Source organism: Hypanus sabinus, chromosome 10 (assembly GCF_030144855.1).
Source record: "Hypanus sabinus isolate sHypSab1 chromosome 10, sHypSab1.hap1, whole genome shotgun sequence".
NCBI classification, from domain to species: domain Eukaryota; kingdom Metazoa; phylum Chordata; class Chondrichthyes; order Myliobatiformes; family Dasyatidae; genus Hypanus; species Hypanus sabinus.
The window spans coordinates 105,579,657-105,597,797 of NC_082715.1; the positions used below are offsets into that span (position 1 = coordinate 105,579,657).

General features: G+C 36.4%; 1 protein-coding gene across 8 annotated transcripts in view; it reads right to left on the reverse strand.

Annotated features, from left to right (window-relative positions):
* Positions 1 to 292: 292 nt before the first annotated feature.
* The window catches only part of LOC132400927 (bcl-2-associated transcription factor 1-like), a 44,162-nt gene continuing 26,313 nt past the window's right edge, over positions 293 to 18,141 (reverse strand). For 4 of the 8 annotated variants that reach the window (XM_059982494.1, XM_059982491.1, XM_059982493.1 and 1 more), the window contains 7 exons: positions 15,631 to 15,736; positions 15,121 to 15,205; positions 11,111 to 11,292; positions 9,088 to 9,271; positions 5,111 to 5,266; positions 4,055 to 4,267; positions 293 to 714 (listed from right to left, as the gene is read on the reverse strand). In XM_059982494.1, coding sequence (XP_059838477.1) covers positions 4,058 to 4,267; positions 5,111 to 5,266; positions 9,088 to 9,271; positions 11,111 to 11,292; positions 15,121 to 15,205; positions 15,631 to 15,736 — 923 coding nt within the window. In that variant the 3' untranslated portion in view covers positions 293 to 714; positions 4,055 to 4,057. Of the gene's footprint in view, positions 715 to 4,054; positions 4,268 to 5,106; positions 5,267 to 9,087; positions 9,272 to 11,110; positions 11,293 to 15,120; positions 15,206 to 15,630; positions 15,737 to 18,141 lie in introns of those variants that run through there. The other 4 variants (XM_059982496.1, XM_059982495.1, XM_059982497.1 and 1 more) reach the window with 4 other exon arrangements.

Below are 18,141 nucleotides of genomic sequence, written 5' to 3' on the forward strand. Positions count from 1 at the left end.
TTTGACAGCTGAATCTGCAGTCTGATATCTGTCTAATTACAGCATTGGCAACACCCAATGAAATCTACACAAAATGTTTGAATTCCCAAGTAGTGACAATTAATTTACATACTTTATCACTTTATTTTATGAACCCTACTTATTTTGCACGAATGCAAGCAATTAATTGTCTAACTGGACAGAAACAAACACAATCAACCTAACTTTAACGTGAAAAGTTACATAAGAGCACCAGAAATTCATTGGCTGGACTGAATGATAAACAATATACAAGAAAGAGACCAGACAAATGTTTCAGTAAGCAGATATTATTTAGGAAGCAGAGAACAAAATAACCAAGGATAGTCAATGACATTGAAAAACATGTTTTTCTCCAAATGCAAGATGTTTATTATCTAAAATGTGCTTTTATGCCATACATCAACCAGCCATGCAGTTATCAGCATCTAAAAAAATACTGCTATATACTCAATAGATAGTTAGTAGCCAACAATTAAGGCAGACAAGTCGCACATTTGTACCCTTCAAAACTTGAAATTTTGAATTCTGGTTTACAAGACTTTACAATTAATGTTAGAAATTAATTTAAAGACTAACATCTTACAATAAATCAAAAGGACAGTAATTAACAGGAGATGGATAATCCACTCGTATAATTCCAACCAAGGGGCTCATTTCATTTTCTGTGGCGAAACAGATTTAAATGTGGTGTTCCTGTGAAACAAAAGGAAAAACTGAATGCATGCAGAATTATACTGAGTACCATCTACCACATTTAAGTTGTTGAATTTGGTTTTCCATTGTAATAGTTGGAGTCATTATTTTCTTGGAATTTATTTTCAAGATTTAAATCTCCCAGTGTGTCAGTGTACAGAATTAATAGTTCAATGATGTCTAAACCCTAGTTATAAGTATTAATGGAGCTCACACACTAAAACTATTTGCTGCTGTCTTCCAACACACTTCATCTGATAATCTGAACTTTTTAAATGATTTTTCCATCATTACCACACAAATTTGAGCATGATTGTTGATTATACTAATTGCTATGAACAAGAAAAATTCCAACTTATTCAACACTTTCCCATTGTAATGACTAAGTAGTTAATTATTGAAATATAAAACAACCTGTTTAGTTTTACAGTAAACATGGTTAAAATAATGGCAAACAATAACAATTAATAAAAAGTAAAGTACATATTTTGTCAAATATTCCAGTCTTATCAATAGCCAACCAATATAATTCAGTACAATAAAACACTACAATATTGCAGAACAGATATTTAAATAAACTCGACCCTTGAGAAATATTGGATAGCTAGTGCAAAAAAGATACTTAATAACCATTATTTAGAGTTAAAAATTCAACACTATTGTCTATTGTTAACACAAATGTAACTACATAATTGCACAATATTACCAGCACTTAAATAATTACTTTGAACTAAGAGACACGTTAATGTAACTTCACCAATCTATGTGTGCTGTAGCATTTTGTTATCCCTATTTTACAAATGTATATATCTTCTAAACTTTATAGTAAGTAGGTTGCCAAACATTCAGTAGTGCAGCACATGCTGCTAGATCCATTGTGTCAAATGTAATGCTGATATGTTTTGAACAATACGCCCTCAAAGTAAGTTCTTCCCACCACCCCCCCCCCCACAAAAAGACAGAAAACCAACAAGCTTCTAAACATTGTGGTACTGCAGTAGCTTCCTACCCCTCCCATGAGGCAAATCCAAAACTGGGACCTAGAAGGCAGTGGTTGAGTGAAAGAACTGAGAAATTGAGACTAAAAATATGAGCACCAGTAAATGAATTAGTATTGTAGATAAATAACGATGGACAAATGCTAAGTGAGAATAAAGAAGAAGAATGTGTGAGTGTTTCAGGAGAGTCATGTGCTTCAATATTGGTAGGTCAAATATGGGCAGAATATAGAATTAATGGTAAGACTCTTAGCAGTGTGGAGGACTAGAGGGATCTTGGGGTCTGCATCCATAGGACACTCAAAGCTGCTGTGCAAGTTGACTCTGTGGTTAAGAAGGCATATGGTGCATTGGCCTTCATCAACCGTGGGATTGAGTTTAAGAGCCAGGAGATATTGTTGCAGCTATATCAGACCCTGGTCAGACCCCACTTGGAGTACTGTGCTTAGTTCTGGTGACCTCACTACAGGAAAGATATGGAATCTATTTAAAGGGTGCAGAGGAGATTTACAGGATGTTGCCTGGATTGGAGAGCATGCCTTATAGAGTGGCAGAGGATGAGAATTGACCTGTTAGAGGTGCATAAGATGATGAGAGGCATTGATCATGTGCATAGTCAGAGGTTTTTTCCCCCAGAGCTGAAACGAGAGGGCATAGTTTTAAGGTGCTTAGAAGTAGGTACAAAGGAGATGTCAGGGGTAAGTTTTTTTATGCAGAGAGTGGTGAGTGTGTGGAATGGACTGCTGGCGACGGTGGTGGAAGCAGATACAATTTACGGTCTTTTAAGAGACTCCTGGATAGCTACATGGAGCTTAGAAAAATAGAAGGCTATAGGTAACCCTAGGTAATTTCTAAAGTGCATACATGTTCAACACAGTATTGTGGGCCCAAGGGCCTGTATTGTGCTGTAGGTTTTCAATGTTTCTAATATATTGAACAGCAAGATGCTGAAGGACCAACTTGTGCGATGATGGTAGGAGGAGCCATCTTGTAATTCTGCTTTTTAAGGAATCACCAAAATACCCCTATTTCCTCAACAAATCCTTTAAGTATATTTAGGCTGCTGTGTAAATGAAGAAAACATTAGTTTTGGACACATGCTCTGCCTAGTTTTACTATGTCACAAACAAATTTTGAGCAGATACAGAGTTCTTTGCATATTTAAACTAATCTGCTTCTACTTATGGCAACCATCTAATGAATCTAGAAAATAATTAGGATCAATGTGACTAGAATATCAAGCAAACATTAGTATAAAATGAACTAATGTTACATTCTTGTCAAAAGGCTAAATTTTATTTCAATTTTCACCATTGTATATAAATAATACTGGTTTTGACCAATAGCATATGCCAAAATTTGTACAAGGGATGCTAACTGCAAATTTGGCATTGCAGACTATATAATATCAAAAATAAGCTCAGAACTTTGTTTATCTTTGTAGAAACATTACTGATAAATGATACCAGTCATACCAACTTAAGTTTCCAACACGATTAGATATCATAGATAAATCAACAAATTGATAACCCCATTTTCACACACAAGGTTCCCAGACAATTTACATCTCTGAAAATGATCATTCCCAAGGTTACTCAAAGGTCTGCTAGTGTTGTTGCTGTTTCAGAATGTGATACATACCACAATAGCTAGTATTTAGTGAGCTGTGAACTGTATACAACTATCAGATCATTGTGATACTCTGCACAAACTCCAATTGACCTTAAGCGAGCATCTCATGTTTTGGAAACAACATGAACGTGGAATATTTTAAGCTCTGGACAAGAGGTAAACATTGATGACAATAAACTGGATTGAATCTTGGAAATCATTCTGTTGTTATTCAAAACAAGTTACCAATTTTCAAAGTTCATGCAAACATTTGTCTAAATGATGTGAAGACAGTCATGTTTCTGCTGACAAGGCATGAACATCTCAGCATTACAGCCTAAAAACTACTGTCTGCATAAATCCTTAACTGAATTCAGATATAAGATTGTTGAATTACACTTACGAAACATACCTAAACATAGTATACCACTACCTTTATATATGGCAAAATTCTTGATGAATAGTTATTAATAACTAAAGTTTATTTTATCAAACTGAAATAATCTTAATTTGAGCCCTGCTACCAGTGCTCTTCCTTTGATGGATGGATCTCTGACAATTAACTTAAAGGATGACTAAGATTTCTATTTGGATGGGTTTGTGGGTTGGACTACCTTTCCTCCCAAATTTAGGTGAAAGTGCAGTGAAATACATATATAAAGAAAATAATGCTTGTCTAGGCATCTTTAAATACAAATCTTAGAAAATCCAGCTCTCATCAAAAGGTATACCTTTTACTCTTTGTGTCTGTCCTTTCTCTCCTCTTCATCTTCTATTCCTCCATTTTCTTCCTCCTTTTCATCGCTTCCCTGATATTTGTCATGTGTCCACTTTGGACTGCTGCTCGATTTTTTGAAAATAAATCGCCCACGTCCTCTTGGAAAAGTACCTCGCCCCCTTCCCCTTTTGGCCCAGTAATCCACCCCATCATCTCTGTCATCATGCTACCATGAAGAGAAAAGAGAGGAAACACTTCACCATTTTATCAGGTTATGTCTTTTCTTCTGGAATTCCCCAAATTATAATATACTCAGACAAGTAAGAAAAGGCACATGCATATCAGTATTATAAAGTGCATCAAAAACTGTTAACAATCTAAACTAGTTCTTCAAACATAAATCAGCTCCTGCAAGCTTAGGTAAATATGCATCTGAGTAGCCATTTGGGAGCCACTAAACAGAATGTTGCAGATGAGCCATCTTAGGTCAAAGTCAGGCAGCCATAAATATATGAAGAGACTTCTTGGAACATGAATGAACAAATGAAGAATTGATAATTCTGCAACCATCAGCAAGTTCAAATATTAGAATGGAAGGTAATTTCTACCTTACAAGATTAAAATGGTTCAAAAATATAAAATGTCACCAGAAAGATCTGAAGAATTTTAGCCATCCTGTAAACATACCTTATTTGATGATTCATGCATTATAGCAGCAACATTGATGCTGGTAAAATAGTTTTCTTAAATGTTTGCATAGCAATTTTTTAGAATTTTGCATATTTTTCAAAATCTGCCTAATAATTCTGCACTGGCATTTCAAGTCTTTTTGATCACAGTACTGTGCAGTGTCTCTCAATGTCTGAGTATAAAATATAATGGATATAAATGAGAGGAGCTAAAAACTGATTTACCATTTTAAATATGAACACTAATAAAATCCCAGTTTAACCAATAAATCAGTATGAACTAAATATGAGAAAGTGTGCGTGGCATCATTTGTTGTTGTGGGGTGGTTGAAGGGAGAAATAGTAAACAGCAAATTGTAAAGAACAATGACCCTACCCACCAAGAAGTATTTCTTGCTCTTTGGAGTATATTCAGGATCCCACTCCTCCTCCTTGGATCGCTTTTGAACATTTGGATTTGTAGTAGTGGTGGAAACAGTACTCAAGCCAGAGAAAGCTCCCCTGGCTCTCCCTCTGCCACCTTTTATTCGAAACTGCTAAATATTCAAAGCACAGAATCTGTTAGACATGTCCAATTAGCAATATCTGCAAATATTTCAGAAAGTGAGAAATTAGTTGAGAGGTGATGGGGTGTAAAGATGAAAAACCAAAGCCAATAAGTTTGAAGGTAGTATGAGAAAATAGGAACCATACTGATTAGCTACCTAATTTACATTATTGAAACAAAACTATTTACATTGCTCTTAAGTGTTCTAATCTTTTCATTTATTTATTCGCACAAATGTTCATCTTCCTTGCATGCTTCTTGATTCATTTAACAGAAACCACTAACTTTTACTACAGTCTATTTAATTTGCATGTTAGCTTGAAGGTTTCTTAATCCTAACCCTAAAAATAAATAGTAAATAAATGTATCTAGCAAGTGTTTTTCTTACATGGAGATATATGAGATTGCAGATTACCTGAAATTCAGTGTTCCTTCCAGGTGGAGTATAAAGCATTGTCTCTCTAGTTTGCACTGAACCTCACCCAGCCAGTGAAAAATGTCGAGGACACCAGGTCAGTGTGGGAATGGGAAGGAAATTTGTTAAAGTATAGGAGTTTGAGGTGGCTACTGCAGACAGAACTTGAGTACTCTGTAAATTGGTTGCCTGGTCTGCACTTAAGTTTCACCAGTGTAGAGTAGGTCATACCATGGGCAGCAAATGCAATAGACAAGGTTGGAGAAGGTGCACATGAATCTTTGTCTCACCTATAAGGATTGTTTAGGTCTTTGGTCTTGCACTTCTTGCAGTTGCAGGGCAAAGATTGAAAGAAGGAGTGGTCACTGCAGAAGGCAGATAGGAGTGGTGGGGAGACATGGCTAATGATGGAATTGTGTTGCAGCTGGTAGAATTGACAAAGAATGAGAAGTCTTGCAGGGTAGATTACCGAGAGCATGGATTTACTAGATTTTTTTTAAAAATCATGTCTCTAGAAATTTAAAACACCTTCAGAAAGAGAACAAACACAGATAACTCCACAGCCTTTGTCAGTTCACCAAAACGAAACAGATCCTCCCACCACTATCCGCAAGGATCACTCTCTCTCTCTAATTCCCTTGGTAAATTTGTCCCTCTCCATTAATCTACCTCAAAGTTCAAAGTAAAACTTATTATCAGAGTACATACATGTCATCACATACAAACCTGAGATTCTTATTCTGTGGATATACTTAGTAAATCTATAGAACAGTAATTATAAGAGGATCAATGGACAACAAACTATGCAAATGCAAATATTAAAAAAATAAATAATGAGCATGAAATAACAAGATAAATAGTCCTTAAAGTGAGGCTATTGGTTGTGGGAACACCAGAAATAGAATGTGTAGTCCTTGAACCTGGTGGTGCAAGTCTTGAGGCACTTGTACCTTCTATCTGATGGCAGCAGCGAGAAAAAGAGCAAAATCTGGGTGGTGAGGATCTTTTATGGATGCTGCTTTACTACAGCAATGTTTCATGTAGGTGTGCTCAATGGTTGGGAGAGTTTTACCAGTGAGGTACTGGGCTGAATCCACCAACTTTTGTAGGATTTTCCATTCAAAAGCATTGGTGTTCCCATTCCAGGCCATAATGCAGCCAGTCAGCACACTTACCACCACACAGCTACAGAAGTTTGCCAAGACTTTTGATGACATGTCAAATCTCCACATTACACTTATATGATGGATCCAGGATAGGTCCTCTGAGATAGTGACACCCAGGAATTTAAAGTTACTGATCCTCCGAAGATTACTGGCTTATTTTACCCTCTCCTGAAGTCTACAATCAGTTCTTTGGTCTTACTGACATTGAGTGAGAGGTTGTTGTTATTACACCACTCAGCCAAGTTTTCAATCTCCCTCCTGTATGCTGATTCATCAACAGCTTTGATATAGCCCCACAACAGTGGTGTCATCAGCAAACTTGTATATGGTGTTGAAGCTGTATTTAGCCACAAAGTCACAGGTGTAAAGTGTGTAGAGCAGGGGGCAAAGCAGTCATCCCTGTGGTGCTCCAGTGTTGATTGTGATGGAAATGTTTTTGCCAATCCAAACTGTCTACAAGGAGGATATCTAGGATCCAATTACCCAAAGGGTTATGAGGCCAAGGTCTTTGAGTTTACTGATTAGTTTTGAGGGGATGATGGTAGTAAATGCTGAGCTGTAGTGGATAAAGAGCATCTTGATGTATGCATCTTTGATATCTAAATGTTCCAGGTTTGTGTGAAGAGCCAATGAGATGGCTCCTAGCACTTAACCCTGCAAGCAGAAAAAGTGCTATCCTGCCCATTCACCTCATCCCTCAGGAGTGAGTAATCCCTATTTACTGTCACCTCCATTCAGGATCCCTCCAACTTTCCTTCCAAGTGAGGCAACACTTCACCTGCAAGTTTGTTGAGGTCATCTGCTGTATCTGGTGCTCCTGATATGGCCTCCTCTGTATTGGTAAGACCTGACATAAATTGGGGGACTACTTTATCAAGCACCTTCGCTTTATCCACAACAAGCAAGATTTCACTGTGGTCCACCATTTTAATTCCAACCCGCATTCCCATTCTGACATGTCAGTCCATGGCCTGCTCTACTGCCACAATGAGGCCATTCTCAATTTGAAGCAGCAACACCTCATATCCCATCTGGATAGTCTCCATCCTGATGGCATGATTATTTATTTCTCTAATGTCCTGTAATTTCTCCCCCTTTTCCTACTCCCCACTCTAGCTCCCCTCCTATTTCTTAACACCTGCCTGGACCCCTCTTCTTCCCTTTCTCTCACAGTCCACTCTCCTCCCAGCTTCTCACTTATTCCACCTTACCCCCCCCCCCCCACCACCTGGCTTCACTTATCACCTTCTAGCTTTCCCTCCACCAACCTTCTTATTCTGGCTTCTTCCCCTCTTCGTTTCCAGCCCCGATAAAGGGTCTTGACTTAAAACATCATTTATTTATTCCTTTCTATAGATGTTGCCTGACTTGCTGAGTTCCTCAGCATTTTGTACGTATTAAACTAAATAAATTTCTGTTCCTAGCTAAGTCCCATATTCTGGATTTGCTATTCTGAACTCTCACTGCTTCTCAAGAGCTTCATAAAAGCTCACCTCCCTGGTGTTACAATCTTATTATTATTAATTGTCTTAGCAATCATTTCCATTCATAATAGTATTTTTAAAACACTTTGGCATTTATCTACATTAAAAGTTAAAGTCTGTCCCGAGCCATATTGGCTCATCAGGCCGGTGCTTGTTTCCGGTTTCCGTGGCGTGAAGTGACTGAGAGTACGAGACTCTCCCCCGGATAGGACGCCAGTCTATTGCGAGGTTAACCCCCAGTATTTTTGCTGGTACCCATTTTCAGCTGGGTGGACTGGAGCAATGCGTGGTTAAGTGCCTTGCTCAAGGACACACACGCTACCCTGGCTGGGGCTCGAACTCACGACCTTCAGATTGTTAGTCCAACACCTTAACCACTTGGCCACGTGCCACACATCTACATTAAGAGTGTTCTGTTAAATGATTTGTTTTTACTATAATAGTTTTCCTTCATTTTCTTGTCCAGATTAAGTCAATAAATCATCTCCTGCTTCAAATGAAAACAAAACCTTCATGATTTATACAAAGTCAAACATCATTCTGAACTTAATTTAAAAATTTGCAAAAGTTAGTAATGACCAGACTCAATAGCTAATCCAAATGAAGCTTCAAAATTGAAAGAAATTTTAAGCGATTAGTTGTCGAATTAAATTAAGCGGAAAATGCTTAATAATTTAGTAAATTAAAAAACATTAAAATATTAAATGCTGATTAATAAACCTATTCAACACCATGCTTAACTTACAAAGTTTCCTCTGGATCTTCCTCGCCCTTGAAAAACTGCACTATCTGTATGTCCTTGGAACGACTTAAAGCCAGTTGGTCCATCATCCCTTTCTTTTCTGACTTCTCTATCTTCATGAGGTTCAGGTGAAGCTGAAGGTGATGATGAGCAACTGGAATGATCCTGATCTTTATTTCTATACTTGCTGAAAAAAACATTATTAATAAAAATCTCAAATGCACAAAGACTACACACTCTTTATCAGAAAATCTAATTGTCACTACCAATATAACACCATAAACAAATTAACTAAAACAACTATTAAAGATACAGACAAGACAACTGAAAATTCCATTTTCCTATTCTCTTCTCTAAATAAATGCAACTTGGCAAAGAATTCTTTAAAAAAAAAACTCTAATCTGTAAGTATCGGAAAAAAATTGAGTATTGGAAAGGTTAAATCTTGTTGAAAGTTGCACAAAAGAGGAGAGATTCCCTCTATCAAACAAATCCTGAAATAATTTAATACCTAATCTATCCTATTCTTTAAAAGATAGGTCAATTAAAGGTGGTTTAAAAAAACAATTAGAAAAGATGGGACTCAAGAGGGAGAATCTTAATAAACCAAAATGTTTTCTAAACTGTAACCAAATCCTCAAAGTATGTTGACCACCACATTGTCAGTTAGTTTATTTAAGAATAAAGGAAGCGAGGATCCAAGTAAAGAAATAATGGAAAATTTCATAACAGAGTTGAATTCCAAAGAAACCCATATAGGGGAATTCTCATGGTTAATGTAGTATACCTAGAACGGAATATTTCATACATACATTTCCCTCAAGTCCAGATAAGTATACAATTTTTAATCTGAAACCCTTTGACAACTGTTCAATAGCTTACATTTATGGTCTGCTGTTGGGACTGGAAAAGGCCTCTTTAGATAAAATTAAAGGAGACTGGGAAAAGGATTTACAGATTTTCATATCTGAAGACGGCTGGAAGAGTATTTTAAAATTAATTCTTCATCATTATGTGCTCGTCATTCTTTATTACAATTCAAAGTGGTACATAGAGTTCATATGACTAAAGTCAAGCTCTCTCGTTTCTACGCAGATATTTCCCCCTGCTGTGATAGATGCACTAATGGAGTGGCCACACTAATTCATATGTTTTGAACATGTCCGAACCTTGAAAAGTTTTGGACAGATGTATTTCAAACTTTTTCTGTACTTTTTAATGTTAGTTTTAAGCCCAATCCCTTGACTGCCATGTTTGGCATTGTTGAGGATAGTATTACAAAACTTAAGCCATCTAATTTGCAGGTGTTGGCCTTTATGTCTCTTATGGCCAGGAGGGCAATCTTGCTCAAATGGAAGGTGGATGCCCCACCACTCATGTTCAATGGCTATCTGAAATTATGTTATGCCTTGATCTAGAGAAGATTCGTTGTTCGATTTCTGATTCTAAACATGATTTTCTAATGTTATGGGGACCCTTTCTAAGTTATTTTCATAATCTTTGAACTGTTACTAAAGTATGGGTCTAAGCCTTTATTAATATATTATATGGCAAGGCATTTTTTCTCTCTTTTTTTCCCACCAACCAGCTCATTTTGGTAGTGGGGGTAGATTTTTCTTTAATAAAATACAATTATTTTATTTCATTCCATTTCATAATTCAATCTTTTTTTTCTACATGATTGATTTGGAAAATGGGATACTGTGATCATATCACTGTGATTTAAATATAATTTGTATTACTTGCATCCTTATTAATTTTGTATTTGTATTCATACAATTAATATTATTAATAAAAATATTGAAAGGCAAAGAATTCTAACATTAAGTACAATACCACATAAAATTTCACATTTGAGTTAATTTGCCATTTACAAAGTTGACAGACTATTTCCAGATTGTTTGTACTGAAAGATCTGCATTTGAAAACATGATATTCATCCAACTACAAGGAAATGCCAAACTCCAGGCTAAAATAAATGATGTGTAAATTAACAACAGAAAAAAGTTTAAAAAGACAATCTCACCTTCCCTCCTTTAAGGAATTGACATCTTTGTACTCTTTTTGGTCTTTCCCTGGTTTTTCTAAGGAAAGTTTCTTTGATGTACTGGATTCTAGTGAACCTTCACGTTCTTTACTTTTCTCTTTTTTGCGTCGATCAATATCAAGGCGCAAGTCAGCTGCATCACATTTCAATTTTTTTTCTGCCTATTTTTGAAAGAAAATACTTAAGTCTTCATTTGCCTGGAATTACAGTGACACTTAAAACAGTTAGTCGGCCTTCCTTATCCGCGGGGGATTGGTTCTGGGACCCTCCTCCCCACGGATACCAAAAAACGTGGATGCTCAAGTCGGTGGACTTTAGGACCTGGCAGAGCTCTGGACCTTATTTAACCTGTTTCAGTGCAGTAGATTTTAGGATGCAGCGGATCTCAGGACCCACTGCCCTCAGTGTTTCTGTTCCAGAAAGTGATCACAATTGAAAATAAAGTGGAAATAATAAAGCGATCGGAAAGAGGTGAAATGCCATCGGTCATCGGAAAAGCGTTAGGCTACAGTAGGTCAACGATTGAAACAATTTTAAAGGATAAAGTGAGAATAATGGAACATGTGAAAGACCCTGCCCTGATGAAAGCTACAATTATTACTAAGCAACGCAGTGGTTTAATTAATAAAATACATATGTCTCTTAAGTGTTTTATATACATAGAAAGATAAAATATATACTATATATTAAGGCAAACATTTGACTAACTGACGCTAAATAATACCGGATGTACCTGTTCCGACTTACTAAGAGAACTTACGATTTTTTTCGATCCCGATCCACAATAACCCACGCACATCCTCCTGTATACTTTAAATCATCTCTAGATTACTTATAATACCTAATACAATGTAAATGCTATGTAAATAGTTGTTATTTTGTATTGTTTAGGGAATAACGACAAGGAAAAAAAATGTACATGCTCAAACAACAAGTGCTGAAGAGAGAACTTCCGTGTTTTCCCAATCAGCGGTTGGGGGCCGACTGTATATTCTTTAAAACTGTGACTTTATAATTAAAGGATATTACAAACACTGCATGTAACTTAATTCTACTACAGTATCCAGAAGGTTAGTAAATAATTATGTGGTTTCTACTCCCAACACCCCCATCTTACATGAGCCAACTACATCAAAATAGCAACATGCAGAATGTTTTAAGCTAAACAATTTTTTCCAACAATAAAGTGAGGTATTAAAGATGACCCTAAGAAAGGAGGGTGCTTTGATGCACTCTAAACAAAAAATATCTCAAAAGGTAAAGAACACAAAAATATATGCACACATTGGTACCAGAGCATCAAGGATGTGCATTCCTGCAGGTTAAAGGCAAATGAATTTGTGAACCAGTCTCTGATGCAGACTTCTACAAAAATCAAATTCATTCAAACTTGGGAATCTATGAGAGAAAAATGCAACACAAGTACATGATAGCAAAGAGAATTTTTTATAAGATTTGAAATAGTAAATGTAAGGTGAAAGTGAACTAATGAACTGATATTCACTAGAAAATTATATTCTGAAACTGGAGATTAGGGCAGATAAATTACTTCACATTCACTTCATTTATAGGAAAAAAGTGCTGAAAACAATTAACAGATTTCAAAAATGAGTGCAAAATTTAAGAAAATAATTCTAAGCTTTAGAAAAAAAATGAAGTCTTAATATCTGTCCAAATGTACGAGAGATCCCAACAAATGCCTGCCAACCATAGGAAAGGCAGGGAGGCCTGCAGACATGAGTTGTTTCTCAGCAGTGGCAGCATAAAGTGCAATCCTTGGACAGGTAGGTCAGAATAGCAACTTGCTTGATGGATCAGTGTTAAGAAAGTATGTGGGTTTGCCTTGGGGGATTGTGGAACATAGAACCACAGAACACTACAGCACAGTACAGGCCCTTCAGCCCTCCATGTTGTGCCAACCCATATAATCCTTTAAAAAGTACTAAACCCACACTACCCCATAACCCTCTATTTTTCTTTCATCCGTGCCTGTCCAAGAGGCTCTTAAATACCCCTAATGTTTTAGCCTCCACCACCATCCCTGGCAAGTCATTCCAGGTGCTCACAACCCTCTGTGTAAAAAACTTACCCCGATGTCTCCCCTAAACTTCCCTCCCTTAATTTTGTACATATGCCCTCTGGTGTTTGCTATTGGTGCCCTGGGAAACAGGGTACTGACTATTCACCCTGCCTCTCATAATCTTGTAGACCTCTATCAAGTCCCCTCTCATTCTTCTACGCTCCAAAGAGAAAAGTCCCAGCTCTGCTAACCTTGTTTCACATGACTTGTTCTCCAAACCAGGCAACATGCTGGTAAATCTCCTCAGCACCCTCTTCATAGCTTCCACATCCTTCCTATAATGAGTTGACCAGAATTGAACACAATACTCTAAGTGCAGTGTCACCAGAGATTCATAGAGTTGCAACATGATCTCTCTACTCTTGAACTCAATCCCCGTTAATGAAGCCTAGCATCCCATAGGCCTTCTTAACTACCCTCTCAACCTGCGCAGCGACCTTGAGGGATGTATGGATTTGAACCCCAAGGTCACTTTGTTCATCCACACTCTTAAGTAACTGACCATTAATCCTGTACTCAGTCTTCTGGTTTGTCCTTCCAAAATGCATCACCTCACACTTATCCAAATTGAACTGCATCTGCCATTTTTCTGCCCAACTCTGCAGCCTGTCTATATCCTCTTGTAACCTTTGAAAACCTGCAGCTCCTTCCACAACTCCTCCAATCTTCGTGTCATCCGCAAACTTACCCACCCATCCTTCCGCCTCTACATCCAGGTCACTTATAAAAATCACAAATAGCAGGGATCCCAGGACAGATTCCTGCGGCACTCCACTAGTCACCACCTCCAGGCAGAATATTTTCCTTCCACAACTGCACTCTGCTTTCTTCCTTTAAGCCATTTTTTTATCCAAACAGCCAAGGTTCCACATCCCATGCCTCATGACTTTCTGGATGAGTCTCTCGTGAGGGACCTTGTCAAGTGCCTTGCTAAAGTCCATGTAGACCACATCCACTGCCCTATCCTCATCAATTTCTTTTGTTACTGCTTCAAAAAACTCAATCAGGCTCATGAGACACGATCTTCCCTTCACAAAGCCATGTTGACTATCCACGAGTAGACTGTACTTCTCCAAATGCTCGTAGATCCTATCCTTAAGAATCCTTTCCAGTAGTTTGCAGACCACCAACGTAAGACTCACTGGTCTATAGTTCCCAGGTTTCTCCCTATTACCTTTTTTAAACAAGGGAACTACATTTGCCATTCTCCAGTCCTCCGGCACTTCCCCTGTAGCCAAAGAGGATTCAAAGATCATAGCTAATGTTCCAGTGATCTCTTCTCTCAATTCCCACAACAATCTGGTGTGTATCATATCCGGCCCTGGGGATTTATCAGGTAGGAAAATTTGACAGGTAGGAAAACAGGTATTTAACAGGTAGGAAAAATTCTTCTTTTTCCTAACCCATAAGGCCATACTGACAATACAATCACTTACTGAGACATGTCATATCCCTTCAGGAGAAATTTAGTAAATTCCAAAGAAATTTAGTAACAATGAGAAATTTCTTTACTCAACAATCTTTGGAATTCTCTAAAGAACTTAAGTCTCAGCACATTCAGGAAAGGCATCAATAGATTTTAAGATATTAAGGATATTGAGGGAATATGAAGTTACGATGTGGGGAATCTTTAACAACTCTCATGTAACCAGTATTGTTCATTCCCATTTGTCATTTCTAAGGAAAGTCAGACCAATCTTTCTCATCACTGTCAGTTACACCAAAATAAATTGCAAAGACCATTAAACCATATTATATAAACAGATTGAATGGTTGGAACAAGCCTTTTGAGTTTAATGACGATTTCATTTTCAAAGGATTTTTAACAAGAACATAATTAGCATCAAAAATGCACAAAATATAATTAAGACCTGATAATAAAATTGAAAGCCTATAGAGAAATGCTTACCTTTCGCTGCTCTTCCTTGGAGCACAAGTCTTCCTCTGTGATGCAAGTATGTTTTCTTAGAGAGTTGGGAGAAATGTCAATTCTCCTAAAAGTCAATAAAAGCAGTGGGTGAACCCTCAGCAACACAGCTTTGATTTTTCCTTCATTCCATACCCACCCTCATCAACCCTTCATGCAACATGAAGACCAGGAATGAGATGTCAAGGTAAGTGCACCATGAGATTGTGATGCATTCTCAGGCATGCCTTGCCAATAAAGGAGGTCACAAAGGATACCACCTCCATGCTCTCACAGAAGATCAAAACCTCCCTTCTGAAGGCCATGTGCACTTTATTACATAGTTCAGTGACATTTCCATTTGAAATCGACTGCAGTTTAATTTTTATATATGAAATGCTTTTAAAATATAAATCCTCCTTGGAATTTTACTCAAAGATTTAATAATAATTAGCAACATACAGTCCATGACTTTTCTATACTGAGAACAGTATGAAGTTTGAAATGTTATACCTATGGATTTCAGGACTTTTCTGCCTAGTTCCATGATCTCCTGCTGTCTTCTGATGCATTGTAAAGCGTTCATTTATGGTCATTCCTGATGACTTGAAATAATGCTCTGTTGATTTTAAAGAAATGTTTTTCCATTAGTTCAATTTCATACTAGACAATATTTTTAAGACGTGTTAGTATCTATATACACAAGAAACCTGGCAGATGTAAAAGATAAGTGAAATCATGCAGTAAATGTAATGGCTGCAAATTAACTTTCTTAGCTGTATATGTTAGACTCCTTGTGATAATCTGAACCATATACGTACACATCCTTCAATACGATTTTCATAATATAATGCATTACAGCAATTGCCTTTATCTCAATTGCTGCATCACATGAAAGTAACAATGCAACATTTTGATTTTACAGTGAACAGACCAGCTATTTACAACATAAGATTTTTATTGCTTGACCCATATTGTATACTAGTTTGCAAACTGAGTAGAGATTGATAACCACTGTGCTGAAAACTTATCCTGGATCTGGATGAATTATCATGTCTACTAACTCCTCAAAAGCAAAACAAGAATATTTCACACTCATATGACTTTTCAACTTAACAATGCCAAAAACACCTTTTTATCTTGAACAATAAATCCCATTATCAACATGACAAATTTGGCTATGGAATAAAATCTGGTTAATAAAATCACGAGTACAATATCTATGGGAAAACTTACCGCCTGAAATCCAGAAACTGCCTCACAACCAACCATAAACACTTCAATGGGTCACTACAACAGTAGTGCCTCGATCATAATTCCATGAAACCCAACAAGGAGTGCAGAGGAATTTTGTTGTTAGCAATTCAGTTATAAGCCTTTTTTCCAGGAAGACAGAAGCTTCAACTTTGCCTGTGATTTTTGCATCTGTATCTTTCAACCGTTATTATATTTTTTAACATGGGAGTTGGCATTTCAATACATGAACACATCCCAGGATTGCCATGACCTATTTGCAATGAAAAAGAAAACATCACTGGGCTTTTAGCTCAGCACAAAAATTGCACCTGTAACAGTGTATTGGTGTACTAACATTATTATGTATTTGGTTTTCATAACTGTTTCACGAGAAAATGATTAAGGTGACTAAAGACTGGTGGACTTATAAAGCACTAAAGGCTCAACTTCATGTACTTTTGAGATTAATAATATTGGTATAAGTAGGGAGCTTCCAGTTTTCTCTGCTTTCCTGTAGGTTTATGTTAAGCATGATGTTCAAAAACAGCAAAACAATAAAAAGCTTAAGATTATATACTATTACATTGTACATGCAAGGGGAGTGGTAAATCAACTTACACCTATTTCAAAGCAGTGTGATGTTAACGGTTTCTCAGAATATATGCAATTGTAAATTAAATATTTTAACTGAATCACAAGTTGCAGTTATTTACATCCAAACAGGGGAAAAAAACCAAAATTCCAACAGTGAAAGATATTTACAAAGGCTATTGAACAGATTTGATAAATAGTCATTGGAGAGAGAAAAACTCTTTTCTCCTCCCTTCCCTTCCATTTGTAAAGTTGGTATTATTGTTTAATAACCTTACGCAATGAGCGTGTTAAAATTAAGGATGTTTCTAATGCCTAAAGAAAATACATTTCAGAAGAAAAATGCTATATTTTAAAATAGTTCCAACAATGGCAAAATTAGACCCTCATATCAAGAAGGCTTAAAAAGTAACATTTTAGCACACAGGCTAGGTCAATACAAGTTCTTGCTTAATCATTTATTGTGTGCAGGAAACTTTCCACTTCTCTTGAGGAAGAACAGTTCTCATTCAAACTGTAATACTAGCTGAAGCTAATTAACTCTTATGGTATACCATTATAATTATTTGACTTTTATAAACAATATTCCTTTTGATAATGAAATTTCAATATACAAAAGGAAAAATGTTTTCCTTTTCACATTTTAAGCTTCATAATTGAGTAATAATTTGTTGCCTCATCATATACATAAATCTACTCAATAGCAATAAATTTTACAATTATTTGTTGTACTTTTCCTTAAAACTAACTTTTAAAAGATTCAAATGTAATTATACTGAAATCCATCATTTTTAAAACTCTGGTTTTATATACACACACACACACACACACACACACACATATATATCATTAATTACATTTACATGAACTACAAATTAAAATCTATATACCACAAATAGATTAAAAATTACTTAGACACTGAACCCACTGTCAATTCATTGTGGTCTTTTTAAACGAACAGACTTGAAATGGATTGTTCCCAGATTCTTGATTGAAAGCTAAGAAAATTGTTTATTATTTATTCTATATAAAGTCAATAGAGTGATATTAGGGTTTAAAATTGAATGCCTACATAGTTCGACCTAATACTCCATATCATTGCTGTATCATGAAATGCTGGATATTGGTTCAAATTGGTGTCATCAATGATAACAAGATACCTGTGAATGATGTGAGCATTACACATTCTTAATTTAG